The 17,906-nt window shown below is 43.7% G+C and overlaps 1 protein-coding gene across 1 annotated transcript in view; it reads right to left on the bottom strand.

The window, feature by feature from the left end:
• LOC132819831 (ribosome-binding protein 1-like) overlaps positions 1-17,906 on the bottom strand; it is a 132,851-nt gene that overhangs the window by 42,695 nt on the left and 72,250 nt on the right. Inside the window, 4 exon segments of the mRNA XM_060831681.1 lie at positions 3,506-3,693; positions 4,658-4,808; positions 7,397-7,550; positions 13,732-13,850. Of these exon segments, the coding sequence (XP_060687664.1) occupies positions 3,506-3,693; positions 4,658-4,808; positions 7,397-7,550; positions 13,732-13,850 (612 nt within the window).

Raw genomic sequence — 17,906 nt, 5'->3', positions numbered from 1 at the left:
AGTCAGAAACAGAGTTAACGTTTTGAGTCTGGTATGACCCTTCTTTACTGATTCTGGCCTACCCTGGGTCAATAGGTGTGACAAGATAATAGCCAACTTCCCATAGAACATGTTTTAATTCATTTAAGAAACCACACTGGGTGAGTTAAAGACAGGACAAAATCAGCTACTGCATATGCTGGGTGACCAATGATGGGAGTATCAGGGTGTGGCGATTAGAGGTAGGAGGTCACATAAGTGAAACCTCTAGAACATATTCAACCAGATTGGCAATTCTAAGGGAAAGGCCTCCTCCTAATTAAAGAGGATTTCGAGTTGTTCTGCAACTGCATGTGGACGGAGCTAAGCTCATTCTGGGTTACATGTTATAGTGATCTCGGAATCCACTTCTCTTTACCCACAAAGTCCTTAGTCCTACATATCAGAATTGAGATATTGGCCATTCTATCCAATAGGGCAACAGTACACAGAACCATCAAAACGGCATTCCTTTTCTCTCATCAAAGGAGCACAGTTCATTTTTTAAATTCCATTGTTACAAGGAAAACACCACTGATTCTATACTGAAGCAAGCACTCAACTGATCCCAGCATTACATATTCCAATAACAGAAGTTTATGTTAATGTGAAATACATTGTACATCAACAGTGTAATTGTAAACCTGTCTTACCAAATCTTCTTTTAAGTTGTCTGTGCTGGAAAAGCGCTGGAGATTGTCAGGGAGTAACAAAATGGAAGTACTGTATGAACATTTCTGAGTTAAATGGCCTACAGTGCCACTGATTGGCTGCGAATCATACCAATAAGGTACTACTTGGACTTTACGTTCTAATAATGATCTATCCGAAGGGGGAGGGGTGGAATTAGAGTAAAGGACAAAGAAACTAAACAATTTGAACACAGGATGGCCTACACATCAAAGGATTGGGGTAAAAATCCATCTTTTGTACTTAATGCCTAATTAACTTGAACTATAATCATTAATGCCATCACGTAGGCTGTCTTGTGTAGCTACAAGCTGCAACTCAGATCATTTTTCATCAAAAGTTGTTGAATATCATAGCATTAGAAAATCAGCTCAGGGGTCTAGTAGGGAAAACAGAACTAATTATATTAAATCTAAGTCTGATAATTTGCCAGTGATAACAAGCATTTGCAAGTCTATTCATTTGAAGAGATAACATTTGCAGAACTATGGACTCAACAATGGGCAAGGAACTAACAGAATTACACAGGAACAAGTGGGCTGATGGCTTCCTCATGTACCATGTGATTCTACTGAAATATAACAAATGCAGCAGACTAAAGCTAATCTTTATGTATGCTCCCTTTAGCATAACATACACCTCAACCTCTCTTACTGCAACAGGTCTTTAAAAAATACTTCTATTACTCTTAACTTTCCTTTCAGCTCATCTCATGTCCTAAAAAGAATTTCTCTTCTTCCTCACACCGTTAAAATCAAAACTTGTTGTACTGTCTTGTGCTTTTATAATTTTCTTTCCTATAAGCTCCCCGTCTTCAATTTCCACTTTCTTACAATGTACAAGTATGTGCCGTGATTCAATGGGTAGCACTTTGGATTCTGAAACTCGAGGGTTAAAAAGTGAACATTCCTTGTGCACTTTGTACCACAGAGGTGCTATTTTCAAATAGGACTTTAAACAATGGCCTTGCAGCATCTCAGATGCATGGAAAGGATCCCTTGACATTATGCAATGAAGATCAGGGGAATGTCTTCATAGTGTCCAACATTTTCCCTTACTTACCATCACCAAAACATTATTTCAATGATACTTATGGCAACTTGCTGTGTGGAAACTGGTTGCCACATTTTCTATACTGAAAATGCGTTGCTGGTTAAAGCACAGCAGGTCAGGCAGCATCCAAGGAACAAGAAATTCGACGTTTCGGGCCAGAGCCCTTCATCAGGAATGAGGAGAGGGTGCCAGGCAGGCTAAGATAAAAGGTAGGGAGGAGGGATTTGGGGGAGGGGCGATGGAGATGTGATAGGTGGAAGGAGGTCAAGGTGAGGGTGATAGGCCGGAGTGGGGTGGGGGCGGAGAGGTCAGGAAGAAGATTGCAGGTTAGGAGGGCGGTGCTGAGTTCGAGGGATTTGACTGAGCCAAGGTGGGGGGAGGGGAAATGAGGAAACTGGGGAAATCTGAGTTCATCCCTTGTGGTTGGAGGGTTCCCAGGCGGAAGATGAGGCGCTCTTCCTCCAACCGTCGTGTTGTTATGTTCTGGCGATGGAGGAGTCCAAGGACCTGCATGTCCTTGGTGGAGTGGGAGGGAGAGTTAAAGTGTTGAGCCACGGGGTGGTTGGGTTGGTTGGTCCGGGCGTCCCAGAGGTGTTCCCTGAAGCGTTCCGCAAGTAGGCGGCCCGTCTCCCCAATATACAGGAGGCCACATTGGGTGCAGCGGATGCAATAGATGAAGTGTGTGGAGGTACAGGTGAATTTGTGGCGGATATGGGAGGATCCCTTGGGGCCTTGGAGAGAGGTAAGGGAGGAGGTGTGGGCGCAAGTTTTGCATTTCCTGCGATTGCAGGGGAAGGTGCCGGGAGTGGAGGTTGGGTTGGTGGGGGGTGTGGACCTGATGAGGGAGTCACGAAGGGAGTGGTCTTTGCGGAACGCTGATAGGGGAGGGGAGGGAAATATATCCCTGGTGGTGGGTTTGGAGGTGGTGGAAATGACGGCGGATGATACGCTGTATACGGAGGTTGGTGGGGTGGTAGGTGAGAATCAGTGGGGTTCTGTCTTGGTGGCGGTTGGAGGGGCGGGGCTCAAGGGCGGAGGAGCGGGAAGTGGAGGAGATGCGGTGGAGGGCATCGTCGATCACGTCTGGGGGGAATCTGCGGTCCTTGAAGAAGGAGGCCATCTGGGCTGTATGGTATTGGAACTGGTCCTCCTGGGAGCAGATGTGGCGGAGACGAAGGAATTGGGAATATGGGATGGCGTTTTTACAGGGTGGGAGGAGGTGTAGTCCAGGTAGCTGTGGGAGTCAGTCGGTTTATAGTAGATGTCTGTGTTGAGTCGGTCGCCCGAGATAGAAATGGAAAGGTCTAGGAAGGGGAGGGAGCAGTCTGAGACAGTCCAGGTGAATTTGAGGTCGGGATGGAAGGTGTTGGTAAAGTTGATGAACTGTTCAACCTCCTCGTGGGAGCACGAGGCAGCGCCGATACAGTCATCGATGTAGCGGAGGAAAAGGTGGGGGGTGGTGCCAGTGTAGTTGTCTTAGTGGCAACACTGCAAAATAAAAAGCACTTCATTGCAGAAATAAAGGAGGAGTCACATTTTTAAAATGTTTTTCATGACCATTGGAAATGTCAAAACTCTTTACAGCCAACTAAGTACTTTTGAAATGTAGTCACTGTTGTAGAAAATGATGCAATTACTGTAAAGCCCTTTGCTGTGTCTTAATTTTGAGAAATGCATTGTACTTTCCTTTATTTTCAAACTAATTAGCTCCCACTGAAGGTCTATCCTTGACGGGATGTCTAACCTGAGCTGGAAGTTCTTTCTCTGTTTCTTTGTTCTGACCAGCCTCAAGAAGAGTTTCAATCGACTTGATTCTTTCCTCCAGGCGTTCTTTCTCTGATCCAGCCTCCATCAGCTGACTGTGCAGCTTCTCCAGCTCCTCCACTTTGCTCTTTAGGTCAGCCTCTGTCGACACCATTTTAGCCTGAAGATCTACGACCAAGAGGAATAGGACAAAGTGTGCTGTTAATGTACCTAATGCGGCTGGAGGCCGTAGCCCAACATGTAATTCAAAGACACAAAAGTGCACAAATGATCTAACATCCACTGAAGACCAAAGGAAGGTCGCGGGCTTGACTGAAGAATATACTGCCAGCACTGGGCAGAGAATCCTGTGGCAAAAGTGAGGACTGCAGATGCTGGAAATCAGAGTCTAGATTAGAGTGGTGCTGGAAAAGCACAGCAGGTCAGGCAGCAAAAGCCCTTCAGTCCTGTGTGGCATATGTTACATAGTTTCTGACTGATGCACAGAGGGCAAAGAGAAGTTCAGTCCCGAAACAAACTTTAAACTTTCCTGGAATATCTCTAACTTTCCACCAGGATACACGAACACCAACTGGCCACCAAAGGACATGACCCACTATCACTCGTTTCTATACATACAAAGAAGGACAACATGCCCATCCTAGGACGGGTGAAACAAAGAAACGCATGAGGATTCTTAGAGACATGGCATTCTAACCAGAACTCCATCAATAAACACATCAATTTAGATCCTATTTACCTTCCCTTGAAAAAACAAACAGAAATGATATCACCCACCTTCAGAAACCAAGCCCCATAAATAGAGAGGGAGGACATACCACCAGCATTTCACCGGAGCCTCTCTCTGATGATGTTACCTAGTGTGGTGACGAAACGTCTGAAAACAAACCTTCAAGCTCAGCGAGCTAACTTACACACACATCTCAAACTCTTGACACCATTGAACCATGGATTTAAACTGAGAGACTCTGGAGCTTGACATTCCCCAGAACTGCACACGTTGGAAAACTGCTAGGAATTTCCCAGCTAATGGAAGGGTGGGTGGGAGAGCGGACATTGAACAATGCCTTAACTTACACACAGATATTAATCCTAGATTTAACCTTCACACTCACCTGACCTACAGACTCACCGGTTAAGGTACTGAGTGTAGTGCGCTGCTCCCCTCTCATCTTCTCAGTATCTGTCTGCAGATTGGAATAGTTACTCTGGGACTTTCGAAGCTCCTCACTAACATCATCAAGTCGTTTCTGTAACGTCCTCTCTGTTTCTTGCTGATTCGACTGTAAATCAGACAGTGTAAAGCTATATTGAGGGCAATAATTTCAGCAAATCATGAGGTGCAGCAATACTCTAGTGATGAAGGCAGGCAAGACCAAAGAACAGGAAACCATTCATCCTGTTCCACGATTCAATCATACCATAGCTAATTTGTACCTGAGCCCCATGCATTCACCTTGGCTCCATGTTCCTTAATATCCCATCCTCTTATCCAACAAAAAGCGGGGAATTTCAGTTTTGAAATGTTCAGCTGACCCTAGTCTTTCCAATATTTTTGGGGAAAAGGTTTCCACTAGCCTGTGCCAATTTTGATGTGACATGCTCTTGGAGATGTGGTCATGTGACAGTTTAATCATATGGCAGTTCATGACACTTAATCACATAACTTTCAGACACAATAAAGTATAAAACTAGTGAGTGATTCTGAAACTACAGTTATTTCAGCTTCAAGATTCCCACATCCCATCACTGGAGTCCAGTATGGTTCAGTCCTCAGGAAAGACCACTGAGCCTCATAATAGCACCAAAGCATGACAGAGATGAACTCCCCCCTTGTGTCAGCTTACTTTCTCTACTTACCCAGTGTGATTTTCTCTATCTTGTTTGTGTTTCTCCCTCTCTTTCCTTCCTCTATTTCTCTTTCTTGCATCCTCCCCGGTTTATTTTTCTCTTGTGTTTTCACCCTCATCTCCCGCTTTTATGTCCATCTCCCTCAGTTTGTTTTTTCCTCACTCCCGACGTTTGTGTTGTGCTCTCTATCTCAACCTAGGAAGGCACCATCCGTTTTCATTGAATATCTTACATATTTGCTAAAAGGCTGGTGAGACCCCTGCCCTGTCTCTTTTGATCAAAGCCTACCATAGCTTCCTCCAGTCAGCCAGTATAAGGGCAACAGTGAGATGGAGACAGAAGTCCCACCCAGCAACAGCTGGTAGCCACACAAAGGGGAGGGGAGTTTTCTGAGATTGGGGCTCATGGGGAAAAGTGGGTGGTACAGGAGGAGAGTTTCAACAGCCAACCCTCCTGCATTATGTCCATTCCCTTGATCTGGCAGATCAAGGGACAGCCCCAACTCACAGCCTACCCGCACTGGTTTACCAGTCAGATGAACAAACTCCTGCCTCCAGTTTAAGTAATTGTGGCCCAGGCACAAATAGGCACCAAATTGATCATCAACTGATCACTTAAGGGTCTCAATTAATAGCAGGGGAGGAAAGTGGAACCTTGGCCTTTCTGCCCTGAATGTAATTCATGTGGAAGCAGGAAGCTAGGTTCTGGGATACCACCATCCCACCTAATTACCTCCAGGCCTAATGCCTCTAAGAGCAGAAGATTCCACCCGTAGTTTGTTTTCCCCTCTTTTATCATTCCAGGTTTGTGTTTCTCTATATCTCTCCCTCAGTTTGTATTTCTCACTTTTTCATTAACCTGAGTGTTTTTCTCTCTCACTAGTTTCAGTGCTCCTCCCTCTCTTTTTTTTCTCTCTCACGCCCTCCCTCAGTTTATATTCATCCCCCTCTCCATTTTGCGCAGTCCTCAACAGATGTACAGTGAGTTACCAGTTTCAACATCCGCAACAACGTTCTGCATTATTCCTATCAAAGTGACCAAGCATGGCCTGATGTAGCTCAGATGGTAATCTGAGCTCCATTCGGTTGGTCACAGCTTTAATTCCCTGGCCTACGTCAATGCGGTTGTGGAGGCTAACATACTAAAAGTGACCTTGTTGGCCTGGGAAGTTAATAAAACAAAAATGGAGATGGGGCGGTTAACACAATTGCATTTGTTATTTTCATGGCCACAGCACATCCAAAGGTGTTTTGTAGTCAGTGAAGTACTTTGGAGAGGCATCACTGTTGCACCCAAAGCAGCAATATGATAATCAGCCAATCATTTGGTTAAGAGGAGTTTTTTTTCTAAGAATATACACATTGTGGACCACATATAAGATCCTGAAGGGTTTGACAGGGTGGATGTGGATAGGATATTTCCTCTTGTGGGAAAATCTAGAACCGGGGCCACTGTTTAACTTGTGAGGCATTGACTATTTCAGACAGATGAGGATGTTTTCTCTCAAAGGGTCGTGATTCTTTGGAACTCTTCTTCAGAAACTTTGATTATTTTTAAGGCAGAGGTAGACAGATTCTTGTTAAGAGGAGGCAAGTCAGCAGGCATGTAGAATTAAAATGAGAGTCAAGTCAGCCATGATCTTAAAAAAATGACACAGCAGACTCTGGGCCTACTCCTGCTCCTAATTTGTACATTCATATAATTCCTCAGCTCTTCTTCAAATAAAGCCTTAGGATTTTTCATTTTCCCATGAGGGCAGATAGTACCTCACTTTAAAGTCACATCTGAAAGGCATCACCTCCCAGGAGTGCTACACTCGCTCAGTCCTGGAATGGAACTCAATCTTCTAACTCTAAAGCACAACGACTGAGCCATTGACAACTGGGTTGGAAACACAGGGAAAAAAAAAGTCATCAGAAGGAGTGAGAAAGATGGTGAGGAAAAGTCACAAGCTGCTCACTGAGGGGTACAGATGGCATAGCATACAAACAGAACTATTGGACAACGTGCTCTCGCTCACCTGAAGCTCAGTAAGCTGCTGCTCATACTTGCTGACTTTTCCCTCTAGAACCTTCCTCTGCTGCTCATCCTGCTGGAGGGCCTCCGACTTCTCGCTCAGCTCCTTGGTGAGTTTGGCACACTCCTGCCGCAATTTAGCCAGTTCAGCATTCTGCCTACAACAAACGTTGATGACAGTCAATCCCAGAGAAAGAGAACAAAAGGCTAGCAACAACATGCATTCAACAAGGGTCAGCAAGCCAATAGCATCAGTGGCATAAGCTTTCCTGGAACCAATTGTCTGCTGTGTATTACAAATCTTCATTTTGAACATTTCAGTTGTATACATCTTAACATTGCACAGACCTTCTTCCCCTGCCCTTAGTTTGGACTGTATCCCCTGACATTTGAAGATAATCTAGGAAACCAGAGTCTGAACACTGACACAGTCTGATATTTCTGCTGTTATGCAGAACTCTTTGCTAGTTACTAAGACAGACAGCCTCTCCTCTCTGTTTCACACACCATACACATTCATCAACAAAAAGCAGTCATCCCACTTCAACACCCTCTGTTGAAACTCTAGGCAGAATCTTCCATTGTGCAGTCTATGGAAGTATCACCTCTGCTCAGGGGCAGGTTGGCTGTCCTTCCACGCTTAATGCCCTTCTTAGCTTATTCGATATGTATTGTATGACCTGCATGGTGAATCTTCTGGCAGGACCAGGCAGAAACTCAAAACAACGCCTCGTCATGACCTCATGAAGTAGAAAGTCTTGGCACCAAATTTAAAGGCAATGCATTTCCTATAAGCCAAGAGCATCAGTCAGGTTCTCATAGGGCTAAAACATTTGAACCTTTTCACACTTCCCGAATCTACTTGTTTCTCTTGCCCTCATCAGCCTGTTTTCCCTGATCAGCCTGTTCCCATTACGCACCAGTCCCCCTCCACTGGTCTTCCTCAGTGCAGCTGCCAGCCGAAGTCAATCACAGTATGACGGAAACAAACAATCACTCTCAACGGCTATTTGCTTTGAAGTCCAGCAAATACAATGCCTCACCTGCTCCACGCCGCTAACATGCTGTCAGGAGTCAGAGAGACATGTCGCTTGCTTGAAGGGAACTTTGTTGGAAAGGGGAACATAATTCTGGTGTTTTAATGAACATGCATGACCTTCAAATGCATGCAAAAGGGCTTCAGTTTGATCCACCTTTAAGTTCCAAGAACTAAACTGCAAGCTTCCACCTTTCCATCAAGACCTGATTTCTACCAGCACGTGCGATTATGTTCCCCATTTGCCTTACTTCCAATTACATGGATCAGCACAAGTTTTCACCTGCTGCCTGCAAACTGCACAGCAAGGGCAGAATTTGACCATCTATCCCTTAGCCTCTTTGGCGCAAGATGGTATTTGATTAAGACACAGGAGCAGAAATTAGGCCATTCAGTCCATCAAATATGCTTTGCCATTCAATCATGGCTGATAGGTTTCTCAACCCCATGCTTCCACTTTCTCCTCATAACCCATGATCCGCCTGTCAATCAAGAAACTATCTATCTCCTTCTTAAATATACTCAATGACCTGGCCTCCATGTACTGGCAGGTTCTGCATCTTTTTCAGTTGCAGGGAAAGGTACCTGGGGGTTAGTGGGGAGAGTGGCACAAACCAAGGACTGTCGAATGAAACCAAACACCACCCACCTCACTTCCATCCAGGACCCCAAACAGTCCTTCCAGGTGAGACAGAGGTTCACCTGCCTCTCCTCCAACCTAGTTTACAGCATCAGGTGCTCCCAATGTGGTCTTCTCTACATCGGGGAGACCAAACGTAAACTTAGGGAATGGTTCGCTGAGCATCTCAGCCAGGCCCACAGGGGCTGACCAGACCTCGCAGTCACCACCCATTTTAATTCCCCTTCCCACTCCCTTTCCAACATGACCATCCTTGGCCTCCTCCATTGCCACAACGAACCAAACCGCAAATTGGAGGAACATCACCTCACCTTCTACCTAGGCAGCCTATAGCCCGGAGAACTCAGCAATATGTTGTCAACTTCAAATAACCCTCCTTCCCTTCTGGCCCTTCCTCCTCCCATCCACTCCTCACAGCTACCAACCCGGTTCATTCCTTATACTGACCAATCAGGTCATACCCTCTGCCTGTCTTCACCTATCCCCACTTCACCAACCTGTTCCTGCCACCCTCTTTATCTGCAGCACCCCTTACACCCATCCCCAGTCCTGAAGAAGGGTTACACCCAAAACATTGACTTCTCCACCTCCTGATGCAGCCTGGCTTGTTGTGTTCTTCCAGCCTCCTCTTGTCCACTACTCTCCTAACCTGTCCAAATCCTTCTGTAGCCTCCCTGCCTCCTCAATGCTACCTGTCTCTCTACCTATCTTTGTATCATCTGCAAACATAGCTAGAAAGCCCTCAGTTCCTTCATCTAGTTCGTTAATGTATAAACTGAAAAGTTGTGGTCTCAACACTGAGCCTTGCGGAACACCACTTGTCACCAGCTGCCATCTTGAGAAGGACACGTTTATCCCCACTCTCTGCTTTCTGCCAGACAGTCAAGCTTCTATTCATGCTAACACCTTGCATGGGCCCTTATCGTACTCTAGTGTCCTGTGCGGTACCTTTTCAAAGGCCTTCTTGAAGTCCTGGTAGATAACATCCATTGGCTCTCCTTGGTTTAACCTGCTTGTTACTTCTTTTGTCAGGCATGACCTTCCCCTGATGAAACCATGCTGACTTATCTATATTTCACCACACACTTCCAAGAATTCAGAAATCACATTTTTCACAATGGATTCCTGGATCTTAACCACAATCGAGGTTAGGCTAATCGGTCTGTCATTTTTCATCTTCTGCCTTATTCTCTTTTTAAACAGGGATGTCACGTTAGCGATTTTCCAGTTCTCTGTAACCCTCCCCGATTCTAGTAGTTCCTGAAAGATCACCACTAGTGCCTCCACTATCTGTTCAGCTATCTCCCTTCAAACTGTGGGGTGTGGTCCATCTGGTCCAGTTTATTTATCCGCCTTCAGGCCATTCAGTTTTTTTTAGTACCTTTGCCTTATTGCTAAGGTTTGTACTCAGGTCTGCCCCCTCACTCTCTTGAATTTTTGGGATATTTCTCATGTTTTCCACCATGAAGACTGATGAGAAGTAATTATTCAGTTCCTCAGCCATTTCCTTGTTCTCCACTACTAACTCTCCAGTGTCATTTTCCAGCAGTCCAGTGTCTACTTTTGCCTCACTTTTGCCCTTTAGATATCCTATAGTCTTCCTTCATATTACTGGTTATCTTACCTTCATATTTAATCTTCTCCCTCCTTATTACTTTTTTTGATGCCCTCTGTTGACTTTTGTAAGCTTCCCAATCCTCTGGTTTCCACTGCCCTTTGCTACGTTATATACTTTTTCTTTTGCTTTTATGCTATCCCTGACTTCCCTAGTCAGCCATGGTTGCCTCATCCTCCCAGCACCGTGCTTATTTTCCCTCAGGATGAATCTCTGCTGTGTCTCCTGAATTACTCTCAGAAACTCCTGCCATTGCTGGTCCACTGTGTTTGCTGCTAGGCTTTTCTCCCAGTCAGTTCTACCCAGCTCCTCCCTCATGCCTCTGTAGTTGTCTTTATACAGCTGTAATACCATTATCTCTGATTCTGTCAAAGTGCGGAGTAAATTCAATCATTTTATGATCACTGCCTCCTCAGGGCTCCTTCACCTTAAGCTCCTTTATCAAGTCTGTCTTATTGCACAACACTAAATCCAGTATTGCCTGTTCCCTAGCGGGCTCCACCACAAGCTGTTCCAAAAAGCCATCTTGTAGACATTTCACAAATTTACTTTCTTGCAATCCACTATCAACTTGATTTTCCCAGTCCATCTGCATATTGAAATCCCTTATGATCACTGTAACTTTACCTTTCCTACACATCTTTTCTTTCTCCTATCTTCTAAGCAGAAGGGTAAAGCTAATTCTACCAGCTTTCCACCTCTGCCCTGATTATGTTTGTGGAGAGAAGCTTGGGGATGTTATTCCTGCTCCGGTCCTCACTGAGGCTTTCGAGTGGGCCGTTATGCCTAACTAACCGCCTCATCCCATCTTAACTGGAGCTGATCAAGTGGTGGTTAAGGGCAACATCATACAGAAAGCCTCAAAGGCAAACTCTGTGAATTGCTGTGGGCTTTGAAGTGAGAGGGGGTTGGGGGTCACTCTCTGATGGGGACTCAGTACCTGATCGAGGGACCTGGCATTGGGAAGGAGGGCATCCATAAAGTGTCTTTCACTGCTGACTCCTCTTCCATTTCCTCCCCGCAACCACCACCATGTGACCCTGCAAGCTCCCAGCTGACGCTGGGTCTCGGATTGGCTCATTATCCATAGCAGACATTGTCACGGTGATGCTGCCAAGCAATGTACAGTAAACAGCCTCCAATGGGTTGTCAGGGAGGATAGGAGTTAATCCCCCATGGCCCTTGGCCTGTTGCCACACAGATAACTGCCCGATTAATACTTAGTTCAGCAGAACTTCCCAAAAATAGGCTCTTGTGGCTCTCCAATGGGTGGGCAACAACCCCATCTTCTACTTTAAATTCTACCATAAAGTAAGAAGATCCAGTGCACAGGCCATGCGTATCAAATGTGTTGCTGGTTAAAGCGCAGCAGGTCAGGCAGCATCCAAGGAGCAGGAAATTCGATGTTTCGGGCACAAGCCCTTCATCAGGAAACATCGAATTTCCTGTTCCTTGGATGCTGCCTGACCTGCTGCGCTTTAACCAGCAACACATTTTCAGTTCTGATCTCCAGCATCTGCAGACCTCACTTTTTACCCGTGCATATCAACGCCATGATGGAATAGATATGTTGGCCCACAGACATATAGCCCCAGCACTCAGAGCTACTTGCATATACCAACACAGACCAGAGCAAATAGACACAGTCACACATGGATAAAAACAAATTTCAGTGTTTGCAAAGCAATAAAATATTGTGAGGCACCTCACACAGCCTAATAAAACAAATTTGGACACAGAGCCAAATAAAGTAATATAATGACAAATATTCAAAAGCTTGGTCATAGAACAGGGTTTTAAGGAGTATCTTAAAGAAACAAAGATTTATTGAGATAATTCCATTACTTAGGACCTAGGCAGTTAAACACATATCCATGAGAGAAAAGCAGTTAAAATGGGAACATGTGAAAGGCCAGACAGAATTAGATTTGGAAAATCGACGTTTTGGGCAAAAGCCCTTCATCAGGATTCCTGATGAAGGGCTTTTGCTCAAAATGTCGATTTTCCTGCTCCTCGGATGCTGCCTGACCTGCTGTGCTTTTCCAGCACCACTTTGATCTAAACTCTGATTTCCAGCATCTGCAGTCCTCACTTTTGCCTAGAATTAGATTAGCACAGATGAGCTAAAGCAGGTGATTTTATAGAGAGGGAAATGGACATTTTAGTGATGGCACAAATATGTGGTCAGATGCTCACCTTACTGTCAAATATGACACCAAGGTTGGTGACAATCTGGTTCAGTTTCACAGTTGCCAGGGAAAGAGATGAAATCCAAAGGCATGGAATGACATTTACAGCAGCTCAAGAACAAGGGCCCAGTTTCCCAATGTTTAGTTACCAACATACCAACAATTACTCACATACACACAGATGTGCTAGGGAGCCCTGATTGGGACTAAAATTAGACTCAATCCTTTCTTGGGAAGATGGCCCTGTCCTTGTATACGCAAATATATATAAACATCAGGTCGTTGAGATTGAAAACCCAAGCAAGCTGACATGTTTTCCAATGTTATCACACACACTAATGTCAAGGATTTTTTAAAAAAATGTTTTCATTCTCAGTACCTCATTTTCTCATTGGGCAATGCTGGCATATATTACTCTATCTAGTTTACTTGAGGAAGAATTTGAACACCTTGCCAAGCCACATCAGAGGGTTAACACAAAACAGGTTAGTGTGAGATTTAAGTCATGGATCATAAGAAGTGGTTTTCTTCCCTTATAGACATGCAAACCATTTGGATATTCATGACAATTCAGCAGCTCCTGGGTCACTTTCATAGATATCAACCTCATATTTCTAAGTAGATTAAAACTTTCTATGTCTAGAATCCCCTCCATCGACAATCCACAGATGGCTTTTGTTCACTCTGCTCTGGACCCTCTGTAAATTTGCAACATTACTGGATCTGAATTACATCTGTTCCAAATCAATAACCAGTACCAGCCCTGCCTCTGAGCTCAGCAGCTGGTAAATTCAATGATTGTGAATCTTCCTTGGAATTACAAAATTGAGGCTGTTATTGAAACTATAAACTTTCTTACTTGCTTTCAGTCTGGCTAGTGGCCTGGTTGAGGGCATCCCTTAAAATGGAGTTCTCCTGTTGGAGCCGGGCTATCTGGGCTGTTGGTCCATTCTCCAGCTGTTCTTGGAGCCCTCGGATCTGGAATGGAAATATTGTATTCAATATTGGGAAGCTGCTTCGAGAGAAACAAAACCTGTGCTCACCAGAGGTAGTTTTCAAACGGCCAAGATGTTGTCTCAGCTTTTAAATTTTCCAAACAAGTGTGAAGTAAGATAATCCTTACGGCAAACATATTTGAATAGCAGTTGGCACCGATGAAAAGTCAAAAGTTAAAAACCAGCAAATACTTATTACAAAAGCAGAAATTGTTGGAGAAGCTCAGCAGGTCTGGCAGCATCTGTGGAGAGAAATCAAGAGTTTTCACTCTGCCTGAAATGTTAACTCTGATTTCTCTGCAGAGATGCTGCCAGATCTGCTGAGCTTTTCCAGCAATTTCTATTTTTGTCTCTGATTTACAGCATCCACTGTTATTTTGATTTTTAAATACTCACTGCACTTGCACTATACTGCACAGCAGGAACCAGACTGGGCACCAGGTTTACAATATTTAAAGTTTGAGATCCTCACTTTTTTCACATTGTTTTTCCCTTTGTCTAACTCGGATACCGTATCCAACACTGCAACTCGAAGAGATCTCTATACTCCCACAATCGTGGCCTGTTGCATATCACTTTATATTCATCACTTTATCATTAATGGCCTGGGCCTTCAGCTGCCTAAATACTAAGCTCTCAAATCCTCTCCATTAGAAAATTCAGCATGTCCACAAGGACCCTTAGCAATGTTTACAGATGCCCCATAGAAAGCATTCTACCTGGATGCATCTCAGCATGGTTTTGCAACTGGTCTTCCCAAGAATGCAAAAAACTATAGAGATTCATGAACACAGCCTAGTCCATCATGTAAACCAGCCTTCCATCCATTCACTTCATCTATACTTCCCGCTGCCTTGAGAAAGCAACAAACATAATCAAAGACCCCTCCCACCATGGTTAGACTCTCTTCCACCCTTCTTCATCCGCCAGAAGATATAAAAGTTCGTAAACACATACAAACAGATTCAAAAACAGTTTCCTCCCCGCTGGTATTAAATATCTGAATGGAACACTCATATTTTAAATTTAATGTTGATCTCGCTTTCTGTCACCTTCTCTGCAGTTGTAACATTCTTCTGTCCCATTACTCTATGCTTTTTGTACGGTATGATCTGTTGACACTGCATGCAAACCAAAATCTTCTACTATACCTCGATACATGTAACAATAGTAAATCATATCAAAATTTCTCTCACTCTGTCAGGTGTTTCTTCAAACATAGTTCCTTGATCAAATATTTAGTTGCCTGTCCTTATATCCTGTTCCATGACTCAGTGTCAATTTTGTTTTGATAAAAAGAACGTAAGAAAAAAGTTGCATGACAGCGACATCTGACACTTTAAGCCTGCTCCTTCATTCAATAAGATTACGGCTGGCCCAATTTTAACTCCACTTGCTTGCCTGTCCATACAATGTGTCTAGATCTTTATAGATCAGAAATTTGTCCAACCCAGCCTTTTATATTTTTTAGTGGCCAAACCTGCATTGATTTCTGGGTAGAGACTTCCAAACATTAGCTACCCTCAGAAAGATGAAACTCCACCCCATTTTGATCTTAAAGGGCGGAGCATTTATTCTGAAAGTGTCTCCAGGTTTTCGATTCAGAGGGGAAGTGTTCTCTCAGCATCTACCCTGTCAAGACCCTATCAATATTACTTGTTTCAGAAGGATCGCCTCTCATTCATTTAAAGCCTAGTGAGTGTAGACCCAACCTGCTCAACCCTTCCTCATAAGGCAACTCTTTCATTACAGGAATCAACTGAGTAACCCTTTCCTGAACGATCTCCAGTGCAATCCCTCATTGTATAAGGATACCAAAACTATATGCTGTCTCTACTATACCTCTAGTGTCTCCAACACCCTGTAAAGTGGCAGCAAAACCTGTCCATCTTTATACAACTAACCCCTTTGCAATAAAGGACAATACTGTATTTGCTTCCTACTTTTTCACCATACCTACCTAACATTTTATGGTTCATGGATGAGAATATCTAGATTCCTCTGCACTATTTTTTCTTGTTCTTTCATGTGATATGAGCATTGCTTGCAATGACAGCATTTGGTGCCCATCCCTAGTTGCCCTTCCTCAGCCATTTCAGAGGGCAGTTCAGAGTCAAACCACAAGACTGAGAGTTTACAATTATACACAGACCAGTCTGGGTAAAGATGGTAATATTAAGGACATCAGTGATCCAGATTGCTTTTTCTATTTATAACAGGCAATGATTGTTCTTACTGTCACTATTACTGAGACTAGATTTATATTCCAGATTTATAAATTAAGTTCACCAGCTGTAATAGTGTGATTAGAATTCATTCCCAGAAGCATTGTTAGCCTGGGTTTCTGATTACTAGCCTGGTATAATTGCCACAATCGTCTCATCTGACTGCAGAAATAATCATGGAGCAGAGGAAACAAACACAATAACTATCACCGGAGAAAAACTGATAAATGGGGCTAACGACCGATAAGTCCCCTGAACCTGATGGGATGCATCCCAGGACATGAAAAGAAGTGGCTACAGAGATAGTGGAAGCACTGCTGGTTATCTTCTGCAAATCCTTAGATTCAGGAAATGTCCTAGACTACTAATATAATACCTTTATTTAAAAAGGGAAGGAGACAAAAAGAACAGGCCAGATAGCTTAGCATCTATTACTGGAAAAATGTTGGAGCCTATTATAAAGGATGTTGTAGTAGAGCATTTTGAAATACACAATATAGTCAGGCAGAGTCAGCATGGCTTCATGAAGGGGAAATCATGCCTGACAAACGTACCAGAACTCTTTGAGGAGGTAACAAACAGGACAGATAAAGGGAATTCAATGGATGCAAAATACTTGGATTTCAGAAGGCATTTGATAAGGTTCACTTTAGGCTACTTAATAAGAAAACTGTCCATGGTGTTGGAGGTAATATTTTAGCATGGATTGAGGATTGGCTAACTAACAGAAGACAGGGAGTGGGCGAAGGGGGGAGGGGTGTTTTTAGGATGGCAACCTGTAACTAGTGATGTGTACAGGTATTAGTGCTGGGGCATAATTCTTTCCATATACGTAAAATTTCCTTGGATGAGGAAAACAAATGCACTCCAGTCAGAAAAAAACAGATAGGAAGGCAAGTAGTGAGGATGACTGAAAGAGTCTGCTGAGGGATTAGACCGCTTCAGTGAGGAGGCTAAAGTTTGACATTAGGAATATAATATGGGGAAATATAAGGTTGTGCATTTTGACAGGAAGAATAGAGGTGTTGATTATAATTTAAATAGAGAAAGGCAGCAGAAAGCAACAGCATTGAGGGATTTTGGAGCCCTTGTGCATCAATCACAAAATGTCAGCTTTCAAGTGCAATAATCAGGAAGGCAAACGGAATGCTGTTCTTTATTTCAAAGAGAATGGAGTATTAAAAAGTTTGAAGTCTTGATCAAACTACACAAGGCACTAGTCGTCCTACAGCTGGAACACCATGAACAGTTTGGGATCCCTTATCTAAGGATGGATATACTGGTGTTGAAGGCCGTCCAGAGAACGCTCACTAGGCTGATCCTGGATATGGAGGGACTATCTCATGAGGAAAGGTTGAGCCAGTCAGGTGTGTGGTCATTGAGTTTAGGAGCATAAGAGGCAACCTAATGAAAGTATACAAGATACTTAAAGACTTGACAGGTAGATGTGGCAAGTTGGAACCCTTATGGGAGAATCCAGGACCAGACAGCATAATCTCAGAATAAAGAGTTACACATTCAAGACAGATATGAGGAGGAATTTCTCTCTCAAAGAGTAGTGAATCTGTTGGAATCTTTATTGCTGAGGGCTATACAAGCCGGGCTGTTAAGTATACTCAAGGCTGGGATGGACAGATTTTTAAACAGTACTGGGATCAAGGGTTTTCTGAAAAAGGGAGAGAAGTGGAGCTGAGGATTATCAGATCAACTATGATATCATTGAATAGCACAACAGACTTGATTAACTGAATGATCTATTATGTTCCATATGTCTTATTGTTGTATGCAATGTTCTGTAGTCTCTCTCCAATTAC

This window comes from Hemiscyllium ocellatum, chromosome 10 (genome assembly GCF_020745735.1).
Source record: "Hemiscyllium ocellatum isolate sHemOce1 chromosome 10, sHemOce1.pat.X.cur, whole genome shotgun sequence".
In the NCBI taxonomy this organism is placed as follows: domain Eukaryota; kingdom Metazoa; phylum Chordata; class Chondrichthyes; order Orectolobiformes; family Hemiscylliidae; genus Hemiscyllium; species Hemiscyllium ocellatum.
This window is presented reverse-complemented; position numbering and strand designations above follow the sequence as displayed.